General features: G+C 34.9%; 2 protein-coding genes across 4 annotated transcripts; one reads left to right on the top strand and one right to left on the bottom strand.

The window, feature by feature from the left end:
- Positions 1-9,471: 9,471 nt before the first annotated feature.
- LOC114729496 (cyclin-dependent protein kinase inhibitor SMR6-like) lies at positions 9,472-10,407 on the bottom strand. The gene has a single exon (XM_028916494.1). The coding sequence runs from the start codon at positions 10,120-10,122 to the stop codon at positions 9,802-9,804; it is 321 nt and encodes a 106-aa protein (XP_028772327.1). The 5' UTR covers positions 10,123-10,407; the 3' UTR covers positions 9,472-9,801.
- A 4,685-nt stretch (positions 10,408-15,092) lies between these two features.
- LOC114729495 (titin) lies at positions 15,093-27,128 on the top strand. Of its 3 annotated transcripts, none has more exons than XM_028916492.1 (18): positions 15,093-15,875; positions 16,855-18,024; positions 18,174-18,618; positions 18,884-19,047; positions 19,188-20,420; positions 20,601-21,503; positions 21,621-22,041; positions 22,337-22,509; positions 22,672-22,860; positions 23,258-23,416; positions 23,513-24,172; positions 24,483-24,698; positions 24,772-24,870; positions 24,963-25,773; positions 25,870-26,057; positions 26,372-26,635; positions 26,698-26,817; positions 26,911-27,128. In XM_028916492.1, the coding sequence occupies exons 1-18, from the start codon at positions 15,795-15,797 to the stop codon at positions 27,040-27,042; spliced, it is 7,428 nt and encodes a 2,475-aa protein (XP_028772325.1). In that variant the 5' UTR covers positions 15,093-15,794; the 3' UTR covers positions 27,043-27,128. The 3 variants fall into 3 exon arrangements, with proteins under 3 accessions (XP_028772325.1, XP_028772324.1, XP_028772326.1); XM_028916491.1 differs by having other exon boundaries at positions 16,852-18,024; XM_028916493.1 differs by lacking the exon at positions 26,698-26,817 and having other exon boundaries at positions 15,094-15,875; positions 16,852-18,024.
- The last annotated feature ends 781 nt before the right edge of the window (positions 27,129-27,909 follow it).

Raw genomic sequence — 27,909 nt, 5'->3', positions numbered from 1 at the left:
CGAGGATTCTTGAATGATCATCTGATACAGAAATCTTAATAAATTGAAAGTATCTGTCCATCGTATCCACCAATCCCCAATTTTTGTCGTTTGGGCCGATCTGGTTTGAAAGAATTGGAATTTGGGAAAGATTCCCTTTTTTTTTTGTTTTGGTGCCAACGGAAAAGAATCCCAATAACAAGAGATGAATGAATATGAAATGAATAGAATATTTGAAAGTAAAAATATATTTTTACTTATTTATTGTCTTAACAGATTTTTTTGTTAATACTTGAATTACTTATTTAAAGTGAAGGAGTAGCTGCTGAGCACTAATCATTTGACATTCAAATTTCATCACACATGCTCCCCCGTGACGTCAAGTTTGTTTCTAAAGCCGATCATGCACAGCACAGGAGATCCATGCCCCTGAATTGGCAGTGCCATAAAATCACCATTGGCTCCCGCATAACAATTTAAAACATAAAAAATTTCTTAAAATCATTAAATTATTATGAAATCCTTATTTTTAATTATGAATAAGTTTAGTTCACATCCATTAAAATGCTCTTGATTCGGGGGAAAAATTGGAGAACTATAATGATATTTCAAAAAAAAAATATTAATAAATCGTAATAATAACCTAAATAGCATGTAATGACATATTTCAAAATAAAAAAAAGACAATTTTTTAGATTTATTTTGTAATTATTTGTTCCCTAGAACCTCAGTAATTTTCTCAACAAAGATCCCTCCTCATGATCAACAGAGCCACCACCACCTGTCATCGGAGCTGCCACCGCCAAAGACAAGCAAATAATGGCAGAGTGGCTTCGATGGGATTTGAATTTTAAACCTTTTAGTTATTGAACAAAAAAGAAAAAAAAAAACTTGTGACTCCTGAGCCATTAAATCTACTTGATCTTACAATCCAAGTTCTTTGAAAAGAACCACATTAATAATATATGACGCGTTTAAAAAATTGTTACTGATAGTAATGGAACAATATTTTTTGGCCCTTATGCTGATTGAGTGATTCTGCATAAAGATGTACTTTTATGTCCTCAATCACTATGACAATTACGGAGTAGGTTAGGTTTACAGAAGAGCTAATTCCTCGTAATATGATAAACTAATACTACATCCGGTCCTTAATACTCCTCCGGTCCTTATTATAAGACCCAATTTGACTTTTTATTTGGTCCTAATTATAAGACCCAATCCATTTTCTCTCTTATATTTATGCATTTTTTTCTAAGATAATCCTTCTAATAATGATAGTTTTAGCCAATATACTTAATTAGCAAGGATATTTTAGGAATAACAACACTTATTTATTATAAATAACCAACTTAACTTACTTCCTTAATCTCCTCAAATAAGTCAATTGGGTCTTATAATTAGGACTAGAGGAGTATAAGATCCTGTTTGACTTTTAGTTTGGTCATAAATATAAGACCCTAATCCACTTTGTCTCTCATATTTACTCAATTTTTTTCAAGATAGTCCTTTTAATAATTATAGTTATAGTTAATACACTTAATTAGCAAGGATATTTTAGGAAAGACAACACTTATTTAGGACAAATAACTAACTCAACTTACTTTCTTAATCTCCTCAAATTAGTCAACTGGCTCTTATAATTAGGACATGAGGTAGTATTTAAATTTTTAATGAGAGATATGTCCACGTTTAATGTCCTGTGAGGCTTTAAACACGATTACCTTTAAAGAAAAAGGGGGCAAAAAAAAAAAAAGACACGACAATTGATGGATTTTGGCAAAGAGGATTATACGGGACTTCCCCACGCTCACCCTGTTTGGGCTTATATTATTAAATCCCACAGCCTATTTTCCGGGACAATCCATTAAGCCCGTTTTGAACTTATACCTTAAGCCCATTTTTGCGGTTTACTTTAAGGATGTGGGCCTTCGCGAGACTTTGACTCGTGCCCCTTATTTTTTTGGAATAATAACTGGATACTATTACCTTAAAATCAAAACTTTCACTCGTGCCCTTTTCAATGCGACACGTCATACCCAGAAAGAATATTAATATAAAAATAACCCGGGTACGTAAATTGACAGCCAAGAATGTCTCATTTGTCCCTGCCTTATCTTTAACAAACCCACTTGTTAAAATTAGTACTCCTCCGGTCCTAATTATAAGACTCAATTGATTTATTTGAGGAGATTAAGGAAGTAAGTTAAGTTGGTTATTTATAATAAATAAGTGTTGTCATTCCTAAAATATCCTTGCTAATTAAGTATATTGGCTAAAACTATCATTATTAGAAGGATTATCTTGGAAAAAAATGCATAAATATAAGAGACAAAATGGATTGGGTCTTATAATTAGGACCAAATAAAAAATCAAATTGGGTCTTATAATAAGGACCGGAGGAGTATTAAACTATCAGGGGTGGTTCTCAATTATCGTCCTCTTGACTCTTAAAATTCTTTTATCCCCCCCGTAATGATTACCGGCGTTATTTCTCTGAAATACGTGTGCGCGATGTGTGATTCAATTTTTTCCTCCTAGAAGAAATATATATATATTTTAAAATCATGATCGTTCAGTTTTTGACTTTTTTCCCCTGAAAAAAAAAAAAAGTCAGGTAGATCTCTGGTTCCTTGACGTATGAGACAGGAGAAAAAGGAAAACCTTATAATGTAACTAGACAAAAATTATCGGGAAAAAAACTTTATATTCAGGAGAGGAGAGTATATTGCAATCAACAATTGAAAGACACAGGTTACTATTTATCAAGTCAGGAAAAATAATCAAAATATTTAAACTCATTAAATTTGCTACAAGCTAACATTGATTTTGAAATAAAATGAACGGTCTCTTTGCAGATGCAAGCGAAGCTTTCTTCAACCCATCCCTGCCTCTTCATTTTCGGATGCCGGCGAATAGAATGAACACGATAAGAGCTAAAGCAAGAGAGACTGAAATAATAACGAGTATATATTATGCTTAAAGGCATATATAGTAAAACTTTATAATTAATTTACGTTAAGCTATAAAGAACATTCTTACCCAGTAGCATTTAAGTGTAGCCTTCCTAACAAAATTTTTTTTAAAAAAAAAATTAATATAATCTTTAATCCTTTAAATTTATCTTCATTTTGATTTTGGTTTCTTAAATTTTAAATCATATGTTTTGATCCTTCAGTAGACAAAATACTCTAAGTTTTATTGGATTGTAACGACTCATATTTTAAATAAAAAAAAAACTTAATGAACCAAAACTTATAATTTAAAATTTAAGGAATCAAAATTAAAATGAGTATAAATTTGAAGTGCTAAAATTTGTATTATCTCATTTTAAAATTCAGGATAGTCATTTTGATTTTATTTTTTTGGGTAACTATCATTTTGAAATGTGACGTGACGGGTAAGCTCCTATTGATGGAAAAGTTTAACCCATGTTATTCAAAAGAAAAAAAAGAGGCTAACCCATGAAAAAAAAAGGGGGGGGGGATGATTGAAAGGGCATAAATAAAGAGAAGCGAAAATGCATGGAAGTGCGGGCACGCCACGTAATGTGTGGGCCCTTATTTCTCATCAATTCTTTCTCGTGTCTTTCTCTTCTCCTTTAACCCATATCTTCCCTGCTTTCTTCCGCCTAATTGCCTCACTCGTCGCACCTTTATTTATATGTGTGTGTTAAAAAAAAGTCCTCACTATTATTTTAGAGAATGCTGCAATAACATCTTTAATAATATATGCTAAATATCGTACACCTTGGCCTGGCTTTTTCTTCTTCTTTTTAAATGAAAACTGAAATCTATATTGATAACGGACAAAGAGGAAAAAGTTAATGCAATCCATACAAAACAGAAATTAATACACACACCCTTAAAAAGAATACTCTTTTTCTATTGGAAAAAAAATACTCTTTTTCATAAAAGATTTTTTTCAAAGCCTTTAATGTTAGTCTTTTGTATGAGCACTTTGAAAAATTCATGGAGTGTTGAATGTTTTATTTTCTAAGCCCACCTTTTGTTTTTTTTCAATACATTATGAGACTTTGGTCTCTGCCTATATTTTACCCCACCTATAATTAGGACCGTTCCACACGTTATCATAAAAAATTCACCTTTTTTTAATAGAAAAATGTAAATGTCTATTCTTGAAAAAATTAGTAAAATACTGAAATAGCAGACAGTTAAGATGGGGATGGAATTTGATGAAAACGACGGCTTTTTAAATGAGGATAAATTTTTTATTAACTAGAGGCTGAATTAAATTTTAACATTTGTTTAATTATTCACTATAGTTATTGTGCTGCTAATCGAGAGTGACAGAAATAAAACCGGAACTGATTTTACGGTACCTTGTTGTGACTGAACACGTCAACTTATAAAGATCGACGGTGATGGTGGGAGGGATCAGATGAAACGAACGGTGGAGATGGGAAGAACGGAGAAGGGTAAAATGGTAATGACGGGCGAGATCCAGAGGGTTTCATAAGCGACGATCATCATGAGAGTGCATGAGTAATGACTAATGAGATGAGATCATGGATGGTAGACAGCCGCCACATCCCGGGTTTTGCGGGTTACAACGTTGTCGTTTTCTGTTTCCTCCATTTGGCGCCAAGCCCCCCCCCCCTCGTCTTCCTCGTTGATTCTCTCACTCACGGGCAGTTTGGGCAGCGCTTTCCTACGCGCAATCGGTTCCCGGGCACATCCCCTCAAACTCTGTGTCATTTCCAAAATTTCTTGCGCCGCATCCAAAGTCCCTCGTATTAGTACACCTTAATATAAAGTGAATTTTGGTCTGGTCTCTTTTATTCTTTTATGTTAATTATTATTTCAAAACGTTCTTATTTATCTAAACATATTTATTTCTAAGCATCAAATTTTAATAATTAAATGATAAAATCACTCTTAAAGCAGTGTCACAAATTGTTTTATATTTTAATGACAAATAATTATATTAACTATCTTTTTTAAATTTTAATTTTGTGAATTAGTTAAGAAAAACTTTATATTTATGAACAGAATACTTTTAAGCTTAGCTTTAACATACAGAAATGGACTTCTTCTTTTTGACTTTTTGAATAAATACTGCTTTTCTTATTAAAAATAACTTTTTACTCACGAATAATATACATGCATATATATATATATATAGACATGTTAATTCAATTCTAAATAAAAATTTATTGTTTAATGGGGCAGGGGAAATGAAAAAAGGAAAAAGCCGGGGGGCATGAAATTGAAAACGAGGGAAGTGGGGGAAGCTTAGGATTCCAGGGAGGCCCACGTGTAGATGTCCGAGGGATGGATTCATAGGATTCCTGCAACTTTAGCAGAAATATCTGATGACCTCCAATCACCATTATAGCAACCTTTCTTTTTTAAAATAAATAAAACTGAGGCTTCAAAACTTCCTCCAATTATAGCTCTCCGCTTCACCTCCTCTTACGGTGTCGTTTTTGTATACGCAATACTCCCAACCTGCTTCCCCGTATTTATATACGTACACCTGTCACTCTGTATCCATCTTTCATGGGCCTCCTTGAGTCCTTGTTGTCATTATTGGTCATTAAATATATCTTAAATTAATAAAATTACATATTTTATTCCTTTTTCTATAAAATTATTATTAATTACTTTGTCAACTTCTCATACTAGTACTTTGGATTAAAATTTTCTTCTAATAAACTTCAATGACCGCATTTACTTCACATTTATTTTATTGTTCTTATAGGTCTGCAATATGTGTACAGGGATTCACGAGTATGTTTGGGCACGTGTAATAGTATAATGCAGCCACCTGTTACGTATGCGCATCCCCACTCGCCAGGTGTCATCTACCAAAGGACCAATTTAATTAAAAAATATTTGCACAATAGTTACGAATAATTTGAGTATTAGAAAAAATAATACTACCGAAGGGAGTAGTACTTAATTAATTTTCAAATTCATATTTTTATTATTAAGGGGCAAATGACGCCTTAGAGGCAGTGTTGGCGGCAAATCGATAGTTGATGAATGTGAATTGAAAGGGAAGAGCCTCTCTCTTTCTCTGCTACTGCTAGATTAGTACAGCTGCCACCTTTCATTCTTGCTGGGGAAATTTAGGAATCTGTTTCTAAAAAATACTTTCACGATCCTTAAGGAGGGATTAAAACCTGTTTACTAGCCACACGCCTTTTAATAAAATATTTTTAAAAAAACACAGATTATTCTAAAAAGGCATGGCCAGAGGTTTAACGAGTGTATATAAAAGCATATATATGCATATATAAAAGCCCTGTTAATTTGTTAACGTAACAAAAAAAACATTTATCAACGTACTCCTCCGGTCCTTAATATAAGACCCATTTAACTAGTTTGATTAGATTAAAGAAGTTAGGTAAGTTGGTTAATTATAAGAAATGTGATATGTTTTTTCTAAAATACCATAATCATCTTTCTTAATACCCATCTTCTTCTTCCACTTGATTATGGCTGAGAGAGTATCCATAGGAATAATTTAAATAAAATTGATAAATGGGTCTTATATTTAAAATAAAAACCAACTCAACAATTGGGTTCTATATTAAGGATCGGAGGAGTATCATTTTATTTGCTCAATATTTTGAATCCATATTCGCCTTCACATATATGGATATAATGTAAAATTTATATGAAATTTTAACGTTTGGGAATTATACACAATGCAACTCACCTATTCCGCGTAGTGCTAGTTTTGCGCATAATGGGATAACGGATAAAATATTGAGTTTCAGGTGTGTTTCTATATATTGAACAGCGAAAATGATTTCTAAAGTAGTTCTTATAAGTTACTCCTCCGGTCCTTAATATAAGAGCCATTTAATTAATTTGATTAGATTAAGGAAGTTAGGTAAGTTAGTTAATTATAAAAAATGTGACACATTTTTCCTAAAATACCAGAATCATCTTTTTTTAATACCTCCTCTCCCTCTTCTACTTGATTATGGTTGAGGGAGTATCCATAGGGGTAATTTAAAGAAAATTGACAAATATGAGAAATAGGTCTTATATTTAGAATCAATACTAAATTAACAATTGGGTCTTATATTAAGGACCGGAGGAGTATAACAATAATAGTTTTAGCCAATACACTTTATTAGTAAGGATATTTTAAGAAAGACAATATCTATTTAATACAAATAACTAATTTAACTAGTTTTCTTAATTTACTCAAATTAATCAATTAGCTCATATATTAAGAAACGGAGGTAGTATTTTTAATTTGAGATAACCACTGATGTGTCACTGTGTTTATTAGTCAATTAGATGACGTTTATCAATTGGGATCAAGCTAATTAGTCATTAGCAAGCACCAATTAGTTAATAAAACTAGTGCCTTGCTGTTAAAAAAAAAAATCATGCGATCCATATTTGATGTTCAAACTACCTTAATTTCTCCTTCTTCATGCAATGAAAATGTTGTGCATTTGGATTTAATTCTCGTGAAAGAAAAATATATATGTTGGGAGAATTTTTTTCACTGGACTTTAGCCAGGCTAAAAATTATCATGTTCTAATCATTCTTCTCCTGATAAACATCTCTCTCTCTCTCTCTCTCAGTGCTCATCAATTTGATAAGCATTTTAAACTCATCAGATCTGAACTATTTATATTTGATTTGAACAGTTTAGATTAATTATTTTTAAACAGAAAAAAATTTTTTGCAAAAAAATTATAGTTAAGATATTATCTCTATTTTAAATTCTATACATATTAAAATAATTATTTTAAATAAATAAAAATAAAAAAGAAATCAAATTTGAAGTATTCAAACGAGATATAAACGATTCAGATCTGATGAGTTTTATATGTTTATCAAAGTGATAAGCACCAAGACTGGCTCCCTATGTAATATATATTTAACAACGATGTCTTGAAAGACGAAATTATGTTTTTTTTTTTTGAAAATGATATACTGTACATATGTTGTTACTTATCATAAAAAGGCACTAAAATGTCTTTTATATATATAGTTATGATTAAGTGGAACAACTAGCGTATGGTCAAGATTCACATTGGGTCCCCACAAAAACGAGTGAACTGATGAAAAGAGGACATAACTTGAAGGACTTGTTTAGAGCTTTTCCTTAATGACAGAAACACGGTCTTCTCCCTCAACCATATAAGCCTGCTCAGTTACAAAGGACTCATTCAATGAACATCATACCCTCCAGATTTCTGTATCTTTTCCGAAAATGACTGCTTGTCTGCTTCCGAACACACCCTTACAACATCAAAAAACAACAAACAACAATGTTGTTTCGTTCCATTTCATTTCTCATGATCAAAGACTTCCCGTGTGGTTGGGGGAACTTGTGTTGTGTGCACCTGTTTCTCCGACGTTGATCATATATAATACGAGACAAGAGATCCACCCCATATGGGAAAACGTATAGCTGAGAATTTTATTGTCTTTTTTCTTCAAAAGGGAAAGGAATATTATTGACGTGCCTATTCCATTTTGAATCACATATGTTCCTCAAGAATCACGACAGCATGTTTGGGAATTAAATCATGGAGTAAATTTCGCTGGTTTTAATTAATGCACTAATCTTGACCAAAAGCATCATGTTTCCTGGAAGGAAGCACGTAGCAAAGTCAAAATGCAAGACATATTTTAATTTAATTTAATTTTAATTTTTACTGGGCCTTCATTTAAAAAAAAAAAAAAAAGGTGCCTCATGGGGTGTCCATTTACAGCGTCACGGTAGAATGATAATCAACTACTGCTTATCCAAGTGTGAATCAGAATGAATGACCACAATCTGACAAAGACAGACTTCAAATTTACCCACAAAACTTTTACTACGTGGTTGTGCTTGCTTGCTTCCTTAAAAGAACCCTAATCCCTAGAACAACCCTTTTCTCACTAAACAAATAGTAGTTAATTAAATTACGTCCTTAATCAGATTCAGTGAGCTTTTTCTTCATCATAATCTCAGAAACAAAGCCCTTTGGTCATGCAAAACCGTATCCTGTCCACTTCATAAACTGTTGCAGATTCCTGTACTTTGACAATAACATGCATGTAATTCTTATCCGCTCGTTTCAAACGCCCCCTTCAAAGAAAAAAAAAAGAATCAAACTCGTCAAGACCATTTGAAGCTTGAAACAGTACGAATAGCATAGGATTCTCATGGGCCAGGAATTTATTGTTTTAATAATCGGAGAAGTATTATGAGGGCTTGACCTTCGCCGTAGGGTTCAAGCAGAGGTGGGTTAGATAAAGAAGAAGATTGGCAGAGTATGGGAAACATGCTTGACCTATTAACCAAAGTTTCGAGTGGTTTCTCTCCGTCAATCAATTTGTGTTTTTGCACCGTCTTAAAGTCTTGCTTTTTTTTTAAAAAAAAAATTTATCGGACAAGTTTTGGTCACTCTGCGAGACATAAGAAAGAAATAAGGAAATAAAGGAAATTGTAGAATCTGAAATGAAGTGCTCATAAGCGTTAGGAACACTTGAAACGAAATACTGAGGAAATAAACATGCGCTTGAACTAGAAATGTTGAAAACTTCTCATTAAACAAAAAACAGAACTAGACCACATACTCTTTCATCAAACGAAAAAGGAGAGAGAAAAAATGAAAATCAAAGACTACCCTATACTGCTTCCTACATATCAATTTTTTCCCTTCATTTGTACACATGTTCTTGTTGCCAGGTAGCACTCGGAACAGAGAGGAATTTGCATCCAGAGCCAGAAAATTAAAAAATACATAAAACAGAACAAAACCCTCTTCTTCGGGACCTCTTTCCTCTTCGGCAAACTTGAATCTAGCTTTGTTTTGTTAGTTGAATGAGCTGAAATCAGATGGCTTTCTCAGCACGGCGTTTGAACACGGTTTCCAAGTCAGGAGGCGTGAAGAACTCTCTAACACCATTAAAGTTGTGTCGCCGTGAAGGTCGGGGCTTCCTCGGCGCCGGCGGGCACGGCAACTTTTCTTGTATTCTTGACTCTTTCGCCGTCGGGGTCGTCGAGCAGGCTTCCTCATCTTCGTCCTCGTTCTCTTTCCCCCTCGGCTTCGTGTTTATGGGCTTCAGAGACCGTACCGAAATTCCTGCAATTACCCACTTCTTCGCTTCTGATTCTAACCCTGATTCTATCTGGGACTTTTTGGAGAACCCCATATTAAATCTGCAAATATGCCCAAGAAAAGGAGACAGCTTGTCGTTGATGGAACTACCCAAAACAGAGGAAAGCGAAGGGAACGAAAGAGGGTGAGTATGGAATTGGGAAGAATGAATCTTGCCTGAGAATCAGAATGAGAATGAAGGGATGAGGAATAACAGAATAAGAGAAAAGGGTCTTTGCCTGATTGTGGAGAGAAAGGAGAGGGACGATTTGAAACGAAGGAACGAGAGAAAGAAAAAGAGATTTTTTTTCCCGTGAGGGTTTTTCTTTTGGTAATTGCAGAGAAAACATGAAGAAATTTTGTGAGGAAGAAAGAGAGAAATATTATATAGAAGGAGAGGAGGGAGCCCGTGAGGCAGCGAAACACCGTCAATTTGGTAAAAGCGAAGGCAGAAAAGGAGGGGGAAAGAGAGCTGCCCGGGGTTTGGCGGGCAGCCCAAACCGAGTGAACTGGGTTTTGGCGCCAAAATTTCAGTGGTTTGGGCAACAACGGCTCTTTTTCCCGCCTTATTAATTTTTGAATTTCCGAATGTACCCCCCATTTTTCTGATTATTATTTATTAATATTATTATTACCCTCACTTGCTTTGGGTTTGGTCCTAGGGAGTGATGCTGCTGCTGGGCACGATAACCAGCGCATATCACATGCGACGTCGTTGGGCAACTGGCACACGTCTCTCCAAATCATTCACCCGTGGGCTTAATCTCAGCCCAGAACCACTGGAAGGTGGGAACCAAAAAAACCATCCCAGTTTTTTTAATATAATATATAAGGTCCACTTAAATTCTTCTTCAGATTCAAATTATGATCATTAGTGGTAAGAGTATTTTTGAAAATGATCCTCAAATTTTTTGCATATTGATTATAGGAAAAACTAATTTAACTGTTTTTCGGGACTCTGCAGATTAATTAACTAAACATTATGTATAATTAATGTCATTATTAATACTGTTATTGTAAGATATATCAGTCCCATAACAAAGCACAACGTTGATGTGTCGGATTGTAAACAATGTTGGCAGTTCATTTAGGTTCGTCTAATCGTCCAGTAAAAGCGTATATATTCAAGTTAATTAACTTGAATAGATCCTTCCACGGGTCAAAAAGGAATAAATCCTTCCTAAAATGTTCGCTGTTCAAACTTCAGAGTTTTTTTTTAAAAAATAATACTCTAACAAATACTATTTTCTAATATAAATTATTATAAATAATATGATTAATTGAAGATAATTTATTTGTGAAACGCCCGGATAACATAAAGATAGATTAATGCGGCATAAATACCAGAATTCTAGATAACTTGCCAGCCTGGGATTCAGTAAATAATACTTCTTCCATGCCTAATTATAACATCTTGTTTATAATTTACAAACAAAAATTGTGGACCCGGGGAATAAGAAATTCTTGAATTTCATTTCCGTCTTTTAAATTAAAAAAAAATTGAATTGTGGACCCAGGGAATAAAAGGAAGAATTGTAATCTCATACGGAAGTGCCCCCTTTCAATTTCATTACCGTCTTTCCCATTCAGTTTGGCCCTTTTCGCGTTTAGGACGGTGCCATCTCCACGTGGATCCACGTCACCCTTTCTCAGTTTCTCTCCCTCGCTATCCATCCATTGGAGCTTGTTTGACCGTAAGTTTCAAAGATTGTACGATCCAAGAAAAATATATACACATGCATATATATTATCTCTGATTTTAAGTTTAAACATTAAGGTAACTAGATTTAAAAACTCAGATAAATTAATTAATTTAGTTAGTTATTTATGAAAACATATATATATTGATTTTTCTAAAAATACTCATTTCAATCATTTGCATTGGAAACTACTGATCTGGTAAAAAAAAATTTAATATGCGCAATTAATAAAGAGATTTAAAAAATTATAATTTAAAATTAGAATTAAAACAAACATTTCTGCTGACTAATTAGCACAGGGGGAAATACGATGCATGATCGTATATGGAAGCTCCTAGTTCAGCTAATTTCTCTTTCTTTCGGGCCTATCCAACTTGATTAACCTGGAACGTCAGGCATCGCAAGGCATGCAACAGCAATAATTATATGAATAACAATTAAAAATATCATTAAAAATACTTATTGGGTATTATATATAAAATCTAATTGTTGGATTAAATTTGATTCTAAATATTATACATATTTCTCGTATTTATTAATTTTTTTAAATTATCTCTATGAATAATCTTTTAACCATAATCAAATAAAAGATGTTAAAAGATATTTAAAAAGATGATTATGGTGTTTTAAGATAAAAAACATATCATATTTTTTTTATAATCAACTAACTTGCCTAATTTTATTAATCCAATCAAACTAATTAAATAATTTTTATGTTAAGAATGTGATAAGCAATAAGAATATGACGTGGAATGGGCCATGCGTAGCAGACATGAGCTAAGGAAAAGAAAATCCTTTGCAGCAGAACGACATTTGCATAAAACGACAGCGAAGAAGTCACCAGTTACATGTACTCCTCCGGTCCTTAATATAAAACTCATTTAACTAATTTGATTAGATTAAGGAAGTTAGGTAAGTTAGTTAATTATAATAAATATGACACGTTTTTCCTAAAACACCATAATCATCTTTCTCAATACCCCCTCTTCTTCTTCTTCTTCTGCTTAATTATGATCAAGGGAGTATACATAGGGCTAATTTAGAGATTATTGATAAATATGAGAAATGGGTCTTATATTTAGAACCAAAACCAACTCAATAATTAGGTCTTATATTAAAGACCAGAGGAGTATTAGAAAACAAAGCCACTTGATTAAAACTTCCCTACCAAGTACGAAATAAGCAATTATATGAAGCTTCTATATTCAATTAAACAGATAGACAAGATCCTGTTCAAACTTTAAAACACACAAAACCTGAGAATATATAAATTTATTAGGTGGTTCCCATTTTGTCCCACTGGAACGAATTTATTTTTTGACGTGTCTCGCAGGGCATATCAGGGGGCAGGTCTGGTAGTAATTATTGGAAGTACGTGTTCAAGAGATTTATTTATTCCATGCATGCTTCGATTTTACACACTTCAGAATTATTTTATAAATTTTATATTCCAAAATATTTATATCTCCGTTATTTGTTCTGGCATGTTGAAAACAACAGGCATCGCTTGTACCTTTCGCTTTAATTCCCCTGCTGGGCTTCGCTGAAAATGAATCTGCCACGAAGAAAGTTTTCAGAGGAAATATGTTTCCCCTTGTTACAGAAAACTATCGCCTTTCTTTCATCTAAACGGCGTTCGAGCGCAGTAGGGATAATTTGGTTTTGCATCCAAACAGGAGAAAGAGGGGAAAGAGAAATGATTGGGGTGCGGAAGCTAGGGAGCAAGTTGGAATAACATTCCAATAAACTGACGTTTGGGCGGCGAGGAAGAGGCTAATAATTTCAAAGCTGGTCTGTCTAATAATGGAGCTTTTCTTTATAACGTTACGCTGCTTTCTGCCTGATGCGCACACGCATTATTGCTAAATGACAATAAATCACATCCATCCATAACCTCACGCCTTCACGTCTATTATCCCAAAAGATTCAACTTTTCTTTTTTTAATTTCGACTCTTCCTAATTCCTTATCTGATAATGAGCATATTCATAAGATAATACTCTTCGTGTCCTGAATATAAGACTCATTTAATTAATTTGATTAGATTAAAGAAACTAGATAAGTTAGTTAATTATAAGAAATGTGATACGTTTTTCTTAAAATACCATAATCATCTTTTTTAATACCCTCTATTTCTCTTCTACTTGATTATGGTTAAGGGAGTATTCATAGAGGTAATTTAAAAAAAATTGATAAATATGATAGATGGGTCTTATATTTATGACTAAAACTAACTCAACAATTGGGAAATATATTAAGGACTGGAGGAGTAATAACACTACCGGTTTTTATTACCGAATGATTCTTATATTTAGGACCAGAGGAGTATTATGTTTCGAATAACTAGTTTACGAATAATGAATAACTAATTAAAATAATAAATATGTTAAAAATATATTTTTATTTTTAAATATGTTCTTATAATAAATAAAGAAAAATGATGAAAGAATAAGTGGAGAAATATGATGAGAGAAAAATAATTAAAGGTAACATTAAAAAAATATATTAAATATTAAAACAAACCCAAATTAAGGTTTATAAAATGGACTATAGTTATTTTTAAATTTGAAGTTTATAAATACAAGAAGAGGAGTACTTCTTTAACTTGCCTTCTTTCTATTCGACTTTCTCTTCTTCACCTCCTTTTCAACTTTCACGACACATCTCAACTATTAAGTCAAATTTTTAAAGGTTTAGTTTTATTAAGTTTCTAAACTGGGTATATCAGGTTTAGTAATTTGGATTTATGTTGTTTATTCATGATGCTAAATTTTAATAATAGCTATGTAAAATATTAGATATATTCCGTTTAAAATTTGATATAATGGTTGAGTTGGGTGGTGAATAGAGAGAAGCCAACTCCTTTTTTTTTTTTTGGCCAGGATGTTCTTGGTTGTTATTCACAGCTAGCACGATACTTTTTTATCAGTTGTCCAAACATATTCTATAATCATGCAATAGCACCTAATTTTGGATTATAAGGAGGCAATTGTTTTATTTTAAAAAATATAACAAAATTCAGAAAAAGCAAATATTTGACAGCCTGCTACATAAGAAGCTCTGGAGCGTGCGTTTCGGTTGATATTGTCAGTTAACTACCATTCCTACTTGAAATTTCAAATCCAGTGAGATGCTTTTATGGGACTTCGTGAACTGAACTGTGTGGGACTCTTCTAGTGGTGGCCCATTAGTACATTGTGAATCCATGTGCCGTGTAATTTCCACAATATTCTGCTCAAACATGCCCACCATATTTATAACTAATTAAAAAACGTTATCAGCGTTAATTACAGGATATAATCCTTGGACTTGTTCACATCCACCACCCAATCACACACAAGATGCTTCTCAAATTGCCTTCTCCAACATCATCACATTAAAGTCCACTATTTCTTTTCACCAACAGTCACAAACCAAAAAAAGAATGTCAGTTCTAAGTTTTTACTGTTAAATACTGCTTCTTCTCAGACATGCCATGATCATAGATCATTGAAAAAGTTTGGCAAGGACAGCCAGTAACATCCAGAAGTTGATCCATTACCCCACAAGAAGCCATCATGACCAGATAAAAAGTTACGCCTCCTTTTTCCTTCTGCCTGTCGAATTTTTGTCCCACCGTATCCTAGGATAAAGCAACATTAAGATTAAACTGCGTCAAATTTTTAAATGTTCAAGTGAAACTGAAAGTCTTCAGAGCATCCATTTAATACAGAGATAATCTCTGAGTGAGAAAAAAGAAAAGAAGGAAATTTGTCATTCACATGAAGTTGTTTGTTATGGCATGCGACTGATACATCAGTAGGTCCATGTCATTTGTGGCCAACTCACTGATATACATTAGCATATTACAAGCGGTTCTTTGTCCTTTCTAAGCCACTTCAGAAATCAGATATATGTAATTTCCAAGTACATGTATTTAAAGTCATGCGCAGTTTCAGTTTGAAGCTACCAGAATCTCCAGCACATTAGAAACTGCAGTAACAGCAAAAGAGTGAGATAGCTTTTGATCCATTATATAAGGTTTCTTTATGCAGTCACAACTTATACTGAATGACCTGGCATGCAAAATGGCGACTGAAGCCAATATCCCAGAAGATGAATCTGCATCGGTATGTCTTCTGATCACAGCTTTTTCAGAATTTGCATATATCATTTCACGTGCTTAGCTACTGCATCTGGATATGTGTCATAAAGTCTATTTCTGGATCGCTATTTGCAAGATCTGGGTTACCCCAAGTAATGTTTCTGTTCGATTTTTAACTGCTGCATGATGATACTGCTGAAGTTGGTTCTTCAACTTTTATAAGCATCTATTAATCTTCTTCAATGCGTGATCAGCTCAATATCATTCATCATAGGACCTACTTCCATGTGTGTCGTAGGATGTTCATAGTCTATGAACGTATTTCAGAGTTTCGTTATAACCAGGACTTTCTGACATGTAGCTGTGATTACAGGAACTTGTACAATTTTTGCCCACACCCGAAAACATCTAATCATGCTTAAATTTTCTAACTAAATGCGTTAAGTGAAATAAGATAGTGATATATTGCTGTTATTGGCATCCATTTGAGCACACGTGGTCCTGCTAATTTGTTCATCAAAGCAGTGTGAAAATTGATGCGATGTTGTTATTCCTTTCATCATAAAAGCAATCTAATTATGAAGGGCCACTGCTAAATTTTAATAAAAAAAAGGACTTTGTCTTGAATAAGAACTTTCTTCAAATAGTTAGAGGGGAAAGATTGTTGAAAAGTGTAACTAGAGGACTTGACAGCTCTAATGAGCAGATTAGAGAAAGAAATAATAGCTTTACGAATATGCAAAGAACAGTTTAGAGGATCATTCCCTTTAATCTCAAATAGAAAGATCATTGCAAGTAAAATTGAAATATGGAAGCATATTTAGGTCGTTTTCAATCTTCAAGCTAAATAAAAATTCACAAATGGAAAAATATAAGTTGAAAGCTAAAGAACTAACGACCTTGTGTATGGCAGTAACTTTAAATAGTGTTATGCTTCAACATTAAATGCCTGCTTGTGGAAGATAGAAACTAATGCTGATTTATGTAACTTAATTTTATAGCAGAAGAGTATACCGGAAGAAGGATTCTCAATGACAGAGAATAAAAGTTCTATGGAATTATCCCCCAGCAAAAAGTCACCAGCAGAATATACATGTAAATCACAGCATTGTCAGCAGGTGGATGAGATAGAGAATCCAACATCCACAAAGTTATCTGAAGATGAAAAGCAACATCAAACAGGGGTAGTAAGTAACAATGTTGAGACAGGAGGTGATAAAGTTGAAGCCATCAACGAGACAGAGATTGAAGAGTCTACCTATCACACAGAAAAAGATGGTGCAGAAGTTTCAAGGCAGGTACGTGCTGAAGAACCAATGACAGATCAATATAAATATTCAGAAGTAATGGCGGAGACTACCCGAAAAGGGATGATAGCTTCCCAGGAAAATGAAAACGCAAGAGCCAAGGGAGAAGAAGATGCTGATTTGGAAAGCATCAAACAACCTACAAGCACACCAGAGACAAACATGGGTCTGATCAATGAAGCTCCGCTTCCTAAGCTTGACTTGACTACCAAGAGTCAAGGTGAGGAAGATGAACGAGCTGATAAGTCTTGCGCCACAGATGAAGCCAGAGACCCTGCCATGCATGTTGAGGACGGCGTTAAAGAACTAAGCTTGGACGGTGTACAGAAGAAGAAAGAAGATATGCCGTTTTTAGTGGTGGGTGAATGTAAGGATCCTGAATCAATTGGGTCAAGTGATAAGCTAGAACATGCTGATAACAAAGAAGATGCCTGCACAATGAATGTTGAAGGAGCTTGGTTTGATGCGGATTTAAAATTAGGTGATAATGTCGATGGTAAGCTTGAAAACCCATATTCTGACCAGGTTACAGATGGAGTAAGTACAGAAGTTACAACTGAAGCAAGTGAGACACTAAACGAGGTTGCCTCAACAGTCTGCAGAGATAAAATCAAAGACATCTCTGAGGATAGCATGACCAATTTGGAAAAGCACCATGAGGAAAAGAGAGATTCACAATTGAAAAATGGACAAGAGGATCGACTGGCACAACAAGCAACTCTGATCCCAGAGGAGACTGAAATAGCACCTTCAAGAGAAAATGTTGAAAAGAGAGTTGAACAGAACATCCTCCCTGTGGAAGAATATGAAGGAATAGGAGAGAAAGACGAACCAAATAGTGGGGAAACATCCTTTTCAACAGAAAAGGTACGAATTTTGCTCTATAATCGAACAATTAGGAGATTTTTAACTTTTGTTTTAGAGGACTTTGATTTCAACCAATCTCTTGTATGAATGTATATGGGTTATTCCATTAAAATGTGAGCCTTGAACTGAGTAACTCCACTTTCTGGCAGATTTCCCCACTAGCCGAGTCGATCACAAAGATCAAAGGTGAAGAAAATGTGATCCCTCAAAAAATTGCAGATGGATTAAATTCTACAGATGCATCGGCTGGGGAAACAGGGCAACCATATAACACTGGTGAATTCCCCAAAACCGAAGCACGGGAAAAACATCAAGAATTAAGCGAGTTTTGCTCTAAAAATAACAAGCGAGATGAAAGTCTTTCTGAAACACAGACTACTGAGAACTTGGTTGTAAAGGTAAAGGAAATGGATTCAGAAGTTATGGTGACAAGAGAAACAATGACAAAATTAACAAAGGATATTGAAAAACTTCAAAAGGTTCCAGATTCACACTTTGAAGATGAAAGAGGTATCAAGGGTGATGAGAAAATCATATCAGAGACAAGAACAGTAGAGGAAGAAGCCATCATTAAACAGTTAATTGCAACTGAAAGTAAGTATGCTTAGCTCGCATTTTTTTAATCTTTAGCATATTTCATCCCCATGCCTGAGGAAATAACAACTTCTTTAAGTTCAAATACACATGCAGACGTATATAAAATGCTTCAAAGCAATAAATCTTTACTCCCATCAACATGTTTCTGTGGCATTGAATTTTAAAACCGTTGAAGAAGAGAAAAGAACTAACAAAAGCTACTACTTTAGCTGCCTCTCTGAATCAATGACAACATTCAAACATCTAGTACGCATAATGACAGGTGTAACTGAGGATGAAGACCCATCAAGACTACCCACACTAGACTCTGCTAAAGATGAGACAATTGGGCAGAGCTCTCATGAAGAACGTGTGGATGGAGAAATAACATTGATTGGGAAGAGTGAGAGTCCCAGACCAAAAGATGAAGTTGAGGAAAGAAAAAAGGTAGCCGAGGTTATTCCAATGTACTATTTGAGTGCTGAAGAACGTAATATAGCTCCAATTACTTCATTATACTTGAAATTTATAAGTTGCTTCTGATAGAAAGAAACTTGCACTCTTTTGTGTAACTTTTTTCATAGCAGACCACCGGACCGAAAGAAGGATACTCAACAGCAACCCACTTGAACAACAATCCAAATGAATGTTCCTCAGCAGAATCCAAAAGTTCTGCGGATTCATCCTCCCTTGACAAGTCACCAACAAAAAATATCAGTGACTCAGAGCACCAAATACTCACGAAGTCGGAGAATGAAAGACAAGATCAAAATCGGGTAGAAGCCACTGAAGACAAAATTCTTGAAGAACATCACCATGACATAGAAGATGATAATGCCAAAATTTCAAAGCTGGCAAGCATCGAGGAACCAAATCCCAAGGTTCATGAAGAGGAGACCTCTATAAACAACAATTACCTTGATCAACATCTTGAATTAATCACAGATCAACATGCAATCTTCCAAGTTATCTTGGTGAGTACAGAAAAAGAAATGATAACTTCCCAAAATAATGAAAACACAACTCCAAAGAGAGATGAAGATGCTGATTTGGAATGCAATCAACAAGCTACATGCATATCTGAGTCTTGTATAAATAATGAAGACATAGACAATACCATGCATGTTGAGGATGAGCTTAAAGAGATAATCTCAACTGTATTACAGAATGAGAAAGAAGGTCAAGTACGGGAGGTTGATTGGAAGGATCCCGAATCAATCAGGTCAAGTGATAAGTCACAGCATGAAAATAATGAGGAGTTTAAATTTATGACTAGCGGTGTTAAAGGTGCCTCCACAGTAACCGTTGCACCTAGTCCATATAATCATGGCGTTGAAGAAACTACTTTTGAAGCTCCCTCAAACAATGAAGATGATGACGAGGAAAAGCTTCAAAACCCATTTTCCGGCCTTGTAGCAAACGAGGAGAATACACATGTTGCAATAGAAGCAGGAGAAACCATGCAAGATGCTTCTAATGCAACCTGCCAAGATAACAACCAGAAAATCTGTGAGTCGGTAAAGCAAAAGATAGATGTAACTCCAGTTGATGATACAGCAAAATCAGAAGATTTAGCATGCCCAAATAGAGATATAAAAGGAGAGCATGAAGAGAAAATCATTCAAACAGGACTCCCAGATAACAATGAGGATGGTAAAATCAATCCGGAGACACATGATGGGGAAAAGAGAGACTTGAATTGCAAAAATGAACAAGAGCTCGAAGTTGGAGAGCAGGCACATCTGATACTAGAAAATACAGAATCAGAAGAACCAACATCTGCACCTAATACAATGGGAACATCAATTTCAACAGATAAGGTAGGAATACTGCTGTGTATTGGATTAGGCACTTTGAGCATTTTCAACTTCGGTATTAGAGAACTTGATTCTTTTTTCTTTTCTTTTTAAAAGAATCCTTTATACCCATGCCAATCTTGTAATTTCAGATGATTTAACTAAAGTACAACCTCTGAACTGACTAACTTTCCATTTTTGCAGAGTCTCTCATTAATTGAGTCGGTTCTAGAGATCAGCAATGAAGAAAGGATATTCCCCCAACAAATTGCAAATAATTTGAATACTAATCATCCATTAGTTGAGGAAACAGAGCAACCAGAGAGTGGTGATATTGTCTCTAAAACTGACATCGCAGAAGAACGTCAAGAATCAAGTAAGTTCTGTGTTGAATATAACAAGCAACATGAACATCATCCTAAAATACAAGGCATAGAGAATTTGATTATAAAGCAAGTGGACACAATAGTGACAAAAGAAACAGTCTTAGAGTCAATGAAGGATGTTAAAGAAATAAAGAAATTTCGATTGTCATACTCTGAGGAGAAAATAGATGTCAAGAAAGATGAGAAAATCACACCAGGGGAATCAAAAGAGATGGAGGAAGTCATTGATAAACAGTCACATGAAACAGCAAAAGACGACAGGGAAAACCCATCTTCTAACCCAGTAATAGATGGGGCAAGTCCACAAGTTGCAATTGAAGCAGTGGAAACTCTACAAGAGGCTTCCTATGCAGCCAGCAAAGATAAAAATAAAGACACCTGTGAATCTGGGGGGCCAGAGGAAAATGTACCTCCGGTCGACAGAGATGCAAAAGGAGCAAATAAGGAGGACATCAGTCAAGCTGGACTAACTGAGATCAATGAGGATAGCAGAATCAATCTAGAAACACATGATGTGGAAAACAGAGAATCATTGCTGAAAAATGATCAAGAATATGAGCTTGGAAAACAAGCAATATTGATTGCAGAAAAGACAGAAGAAGAAGCTCAAGGAGAAAATGCTGAAAAGAGAATTGAACAAAACACATGCTCTGTAGAACAAGATAAAGATGAACCAACTTCTTCACCTGATAGTGGGGAAATATTAATTTCAACAGAGAAGGTAGAGTATTGTCATGCTTTAGATTTAAAAGTTTGGACACTTTCAACTTCTGCTTTTTGTTAAAATGCAAACCCCTGAGTTGACAAACTTCAATTTTTTTTTTTCCCTTTTTTGTAGAGTCTCCCATTAGCTGAGTCCACCAAAAAGATCAACAGCGAAGCAACAATACTCCCACGAAATATTGCAAGTGATCTAAATACTAAAGACCTATTTGTTGAAGACTCGGGTAAATTTGACGTTGATGAGACTGGCGAGGAAACCGAAACTGAAGCCCAAGAAAAATTTGAAGGTTCAAGAAAGACCTGCACTGAAAATGACAAGCAAGATGAACAACATTCTGAAACACAAAGCACAGAGATCTTGGTTACAGAGCACATGCAATCAGAAGAAATGGTGATGGCAAATACAATCATAAAATCAACAAAGGAAATTGAAGAACTCGATAGTGTTCCAGATTCACTCTCGCAAGAAAAAATTGATATCAAAGGTGATGACAAAATTGTAACAGAGGAACCAAAAGAGATGGAAGAAACCCCCGGTAAGCAGTTAAATGAGATTGCATAAGTTAGCGGGTATGCTTAAAACATTGAGCAATTTTTTTGTCTTTAGTGAATTTGATTGATATCCTTCAAGAAACTACAGCTACTTTAAGTTTAAAGATTGTCATGATTTTTGAAATCCCCTGAAACAATTATTCTTTAATCTCATCAGCAGCTTGGCGTGGCTTTGAATTATAGAACTTCTGAAGAATATACAATAATACTAAAAGCTACTACTTTAGCCACGTGTCTGTATTCTGATAAGATTTAAACATCTAACATGTACAATGGCAGGTGCATATGAGAGTGAAGCCCTATCAAGATTACCCAAAACAGCATCGGTTGGACAAGAAAAGATTGAGCACTGCTTTCAGGAAGAAAGTCCTAAGGATGGTGCAGCAATGACTGATAAGAATAAGAGTTGCATACCAGAAGATGACACCGAGAAAGGAAAAAAGGCTGTTGAGGTTTAAACAGGATGATCTGAATTAAACTATGAAAAACATAATACCTGCAAGCATTTTCACAGTCACACACCTGTTTTATATAATAAAACATACAGAAGACCATGCATTCCCTTTCTCCATAAATAATTTTTCCTGATTCTGGAGTTTCACCCTTGAAAACAGGCATTTGATCTACCCAAAACTAATAGCAGACAAGATATCAGTGAGAAACAAGTCATAGAAGAATCTGTTGAAGAAACAATGAAAAGCTCCCAAAATGATGAAATGAAAATCCAGACTTTAAGAGAAGACACAGGAGGAGAGATTGAAGGGAGAAGTTCGGTCTTAAGCCTTCCTTCTGGGCTCATGGAGGTGAGCATCTAGAAATCTGAATGCTGTTAATTTCCTCATGTACGATTATTACGCATGTTTATTTGAATACTATCATATGGTGTGTTTCAACAAGCGCCATGTGATCTGATTAATAACATAGAAGGTAATGAATTTGAAATATTTGTTTCACCATACTACTTCTCCATCATAAAGTGGAGCCTTGTGATACTTTTATTCTTTTATACAGGTGCCCGTGACTACTACATCCAATCAAGAAACCATAAAATCTTTTAAAAGTATGTAATAGTCGTGAAACTGCTCTAAAGATTTGACTAAGATAGCTTTGGCTTTAAAACACCAATAAAAGCATGATATATGCATTTTTTTTGTGGTAATAATCTCTGAATGACAATATTTCTCTCTCCCTAAAACAAAGGTAAGCGAACCATCAGAGACACAAGTTTCTGCTTTAAAACCAGAAGAAAGAGAGATGGAGAGCACTGCTCGGACATTGCCTTCTGCAACAGTCGGGATGGACGCAAGAAAAGAGGACATGGAAGAAGTTGAATGTGATCAAACAAAAATCAAGGAGGAGGTTGTATAATATATGATATCTGAATTTCTTTACTAAATTTCTAATTTGCACTCTCTTGACCGTAACTATGAGCTTCTAAACTTGAGTGCTAAACAGGTTGAAGCCACAGAATCAGAAGGAAAGATTGAAGCAACATCTTCCATAGAGGACCATGATGTTTTGACCATTGAAGAAAACAATACTCTAGTCAAAAGCCCTTCATCTATATTAGGTGTGCCAAAAAAAGACAGCAGCAGCACTAATAATTCTAAAGCCCAGTTTCTGAGACTTGTGAATGAAAACACAGCCATGAAGGAGGTCAAGCCAGTAGATGTAGACCATCTTGAAGGTTCTAATAGTGCCCAAGGGATGATGGATGTAACAGCAAATGAAACAAAATCAAATTGCTTGGGTGGTGATATTGCTGAAAGACAAGAGGCGGAAACAAACTCAGAGAACAGGAACGTGGAGGTTAAAGAAGTGATAGATCAAGAAGAACAAATATCTGATGACGTCAACGAGAAAGATTTAATCACATGCATCAACCATGAAATAGAATTAACCCTTACTGACAACCAATTGGTGCATGCCGAAGATGGGAAGTCAAGTATTGATGTGACAAACACGCTCCTTCAAGAAGAGGAGCTTAGCAAAATGACTGAAGATAGTTCAGCAATCACTGGAGCAGAGAGAGAAGCACCTAAACTTAAAACAGCAACTTCTAGTAGTCCAGAAGAGTATCTTAATACCAAAAGCGGCGAACTTCTAATAGAAAAGGTAGATAAAAAATAACAAGCCAGGGAAGAAAAATATCTAACCAAAGAGAGAATTATTGTGCATTCCAACAGAAAAGCTCTTTTGCCTTTTGGTAACTTTAAGTGAACAATAGACATTTCAACCTTTTCCGTTTTACTGTCATCATCTTGTAACCCAATATGCTGTCTCAGAAAACTCAGTTCATAATCAATTAAAACAACGTTTTATTTTGTTTTCAAATTAGATGAAGTCACAATCACAGTTTTATTTCCTTCTCATTTGGTACATTGTTGTATTTCTACCATTTTGTTAATTTGTTGCTATAATACAGGGTGACTTTGTGGCAAATGATCAAAGTGAAGAGATGCTCCTCCGCTCCGATAACATTCAAACCGAGGAAAATGACAATAACCTTCAAGATCAGGACTCTCGATCTGTTCAGGAAGTCCCAGCATCAAACCTGGAGCCACGAAGTAATCATGAAGAGTTTTTAAACTCATCCCTTGATCAAGAGGGAAATATAAATGCCATCAAGTTTACCCACGAGGTTAGGAAAGAAGAAATATTAATTTCCATTATTTCATAAGGCTCTGTTTATTCTCAAAAATTTTTTTGAACAGGTTTGCCAGAGATCAGGGATAGCCGATAATAATGAAAGCGTCAAAGAATACGCCACAGAGGGTAAAATAACATCACCTGGGGAAGAAACAGAAAATGAGGTCTTACCATTAATAGTTTGCAAATTAATACTTGATGTTTTGATTCCGTGCGATGTTGGTAATATCTGATGAGCATTTTTCCCATGAAACAGGTTGAAGTGTCAACATCCAAACTCCTAGAACAAACAGAGTCAACAAAGTCGACAGAAGGAGAAAAACCTCTGACCTTAAATAATCAAACGGAGCAAAATATGGAAATCACATGCCTCAGTGCTTTGAAATCCTCAGATGCATCAAAAACTAATATTGACGACCCTTCTTCCGCAGCCAAGGTATATGACAAAGAGACTGAAGCAAGTTTTATGAAGAAAGATGACGCTGCCACCGATGTCCCCAAAATTGTGCCTGTCATAATTGAGATTGAAGAAGCGGGCCTAAAGAATCCTAGAACAGGACACATAGAATGTGACACAGACTCAGTTATAGTCTCTAAGAATGAGGGCGAAACACCGAATACAACTGACAAGACAACATCAGACAGCATAGATATCATTGGCAGAGAAGAAGAGAATTTCAGCTCAGAAAAGGAGGAGATTTTGGAAGAGCAGAATGAAGGTAAATTGAAGTTTGATTCTTGTGTTAGGGAAACAGATAAAACAACCACAGTTCAGCACCAAAGAGAACAGTCCATAAGCACAATTCCAACGTCTCTAGATTATCCAACACCATTGGCAGAAGAAAAAGCAACCATGGGGAATGCAGAAGTTCATCCAACGGATGCAATTTCGACAGGAGAGGAAATCATTGATGAAGCTGCAGAAACTTATCTTGTGCACTCAATAGAGAACACATTACCTGAAAAGGAACATGAAACTGTCAAACTTGCAGGCACTTCTGACTTGGAATTTGTAAATGTCACGAAAGAGTGCTCAAATGCCGATAGCCCCCTGCTTAAAAATGAAGGTTTGCACATAGTTTTTAACCAAAATGCCAATTATAGTATGTATCTCTCTTGCTAGTAATATGGCATATCATGATGACACTTGCGAATTAATGCAGTTAATGAAGAAAAAGTTTCGATAGAGGCCTTTGAGTGTACAACAAACAGCACACGTGAAGATAGCGAGACTGTGCAGGGACAAGATGACAAGGACAAAACTTTGGATGGCAGTTTGACAGGTGTTACAATAGAGAAAGCAGAAACTGCATTGGAAAATGAGCCTATTGATGAGCTTCCCCCACAAAAGGTTTGAGGCTTACAAATCTTGCAGCAAGGAATAACAATATTCTTCTAGAGAAGCAACGTAATAACATATTTCTAATAAACACGACAAGCGCAGAAGTTTTTGCTTTTTTTTTTTTTTTTTGAACCCATAATCATGCGCTATTGAGTTGTTAGAATTATCTCATTGTCACATTTTTATTTTTAATTTAAAACCTCATAGCAAATATCTAGAAATCATTTTTTTCATTATTTAAAAATATTTGCAAATTTTCATAAATTTATGGTTTCGCCTATTTTCCTCATATTTTGCTTTGACTTGATATTATTGTGGGATAGATTGTTGAAGCGGCAGATACAAATGAGCAAGTTGAATTGGTTTCTGAATCCACGGCTGAAGACCAAAGAGATGAAAAGATTTATGAAGCTAAAGAACAGAGCATCTGTGAGGACAATGTCCCTGAATCTAGAGAAAATGTTCCGAATGAAAATTTTCAACGTGGAACACAGAGAGAAGGTGACATGCAATTTGAAATTGAACATCATACGAGTGTCCCAGAAGATACAGATGCCATTATGCTTGGTGGCTGTGCTGAAAATCAGGTATATTTATCTTCTTCTTTTAGTTTCCTGAGAATTTTTCAAGAATTGTATATGTGAAACAGGTCCCTGCTACAACTAAAATGACAAATGGAAGCAAAAACATCCTAGAACAGAGCCCAGAACCAACGAGCTCTCTGAAGGAATCTGATACCTTAACTACATGTTCTGAAACCTTTAATAAGGTCGTTTTCTTTTGAGTCAAAAAGACTAAACCAACCTGTCTCTATCCTGTACTCAATTCCCTTTATTCCTTTCCTTTTCTTGTTTGGTTTTAGGATACAGCACCAAACTCAGGGGTTACAGAACAGGGCGGAGGAATGGATTTAGGGAGGAAAGAGAATCTAGATCTCGGAGAATCTTACAAAGGCAAACGAAGACTTCTCTTTTACTACCATAAAAATGTCTGAGGAAGGATCACACGCAGAGTGGGAGAAAACCAGAAAGTCTCAATGGAGAAAGAAAATAAAGCTGAAATATCGAACAACGAAGACAACAATCACACTTTCGAGAGTCTGCCTTGCATGCCTAAAAGGAATGATGTAACAACTATCGATAAAGGAGCTAAAACAAGATTGGATACCATTGATAGTGATAATATACAAGAAGAAAGGTCCAGTTCAGAAGACGTTAGTGACAAGAAGAGACAAGAGAGAGCAGGAGGAGGAAGCGATATGGGTCCAGAGACCACAGACAAAGCTCTTACAGCAAGAGATGAGCCAAGCGCAATGAAATATGCCATGAAGAATAGTAGCATTACATGTCAACCTGTCAGTGATGAGAATAAGCATGAAGTGGTAGAGTGATTTTTTCACCTCCTACCTGATTAATTAATTTAATTAGATTAAAAAAATCAGATAAGTTAATTAATTATAAAAAATATGATATTTTTTTTCAAAATACTATAATTATTTTTTTTAATATTCTCCCTCTCCCTCCTACTTATTATGGTTGAGGAATATCAATAAGAATAATTTTTAAAAAATTGATAAATATAAAAAAATGTCTTATATTTAAAATCAAGATCAATTCAGTTAGGTGAAAAAGTATTAATTTTTTTTCTTGGAGTTTTCCATCTAACATTTTCCTTTTTGGAAATGCAATACAGGAGTCTGAAGCCACTGGGGAGAGCCTCACAAAGGCAGCAGTAGAGCTAACCCGTGAAAATCGAGGCAATGAGCCAAAAGTTACCGGAAGAACAGAAGTTATGGCTCGAGGTGAAAAGGTCAGATAAAATCCTCCGCCCTCTTTCTTATTCGAATGAGAAAAAAAAAAAA

Source organism: Neltuma alba, unplaced genomic scaffold, assembly GCF_004799145.2.
Source record: "Neltuma alba isolate B1F8T4 unplaced genomic scaffold, ASM479914v2 tig00012640_pilon, whole genome shotgun sequence".
Classification (NCBI taxonomy): domain Eukaryota; kingdom Viridiplantae; phylum Streptophyta; class Magnoliopsida; order Fabales; family Fabaceae; genus Neltuma; species Neltuma alba.
This window is presented reverse-complemented; position numbering and strand designations above follow the sequence as displayed.

Coding starts and splice junctions, on each gene's coding strand:
- LOC114729495 (XM_028916491.1), top strand. CDS start 15,795: ATGCAGTCACAACTTATACTGAATGACCTGGCATGCAAAATGGCGACT. Junction 21,504..21,620: donor TATTAATTTCAACAGAGAAG/GTAGAGTATTGT, acceptor CCTTTTTTGTAG/AGTCTCCCATTAGCTGAGTC. Junction 22,861..23,257: donor TTCCTTCTGGGCTCATGGAG/GTGAGCATCTAG, acceptor CCTAAAACAAAG/GTAAGCGAACCATCAGAGAC.
- LOC114729496 (XM_028916494.1), bottom strand. CDS start 10,122: ATGGGGTTCTCCAAAAAGTCCCAGATAGAATCAGGGTTAGAATCAGAA.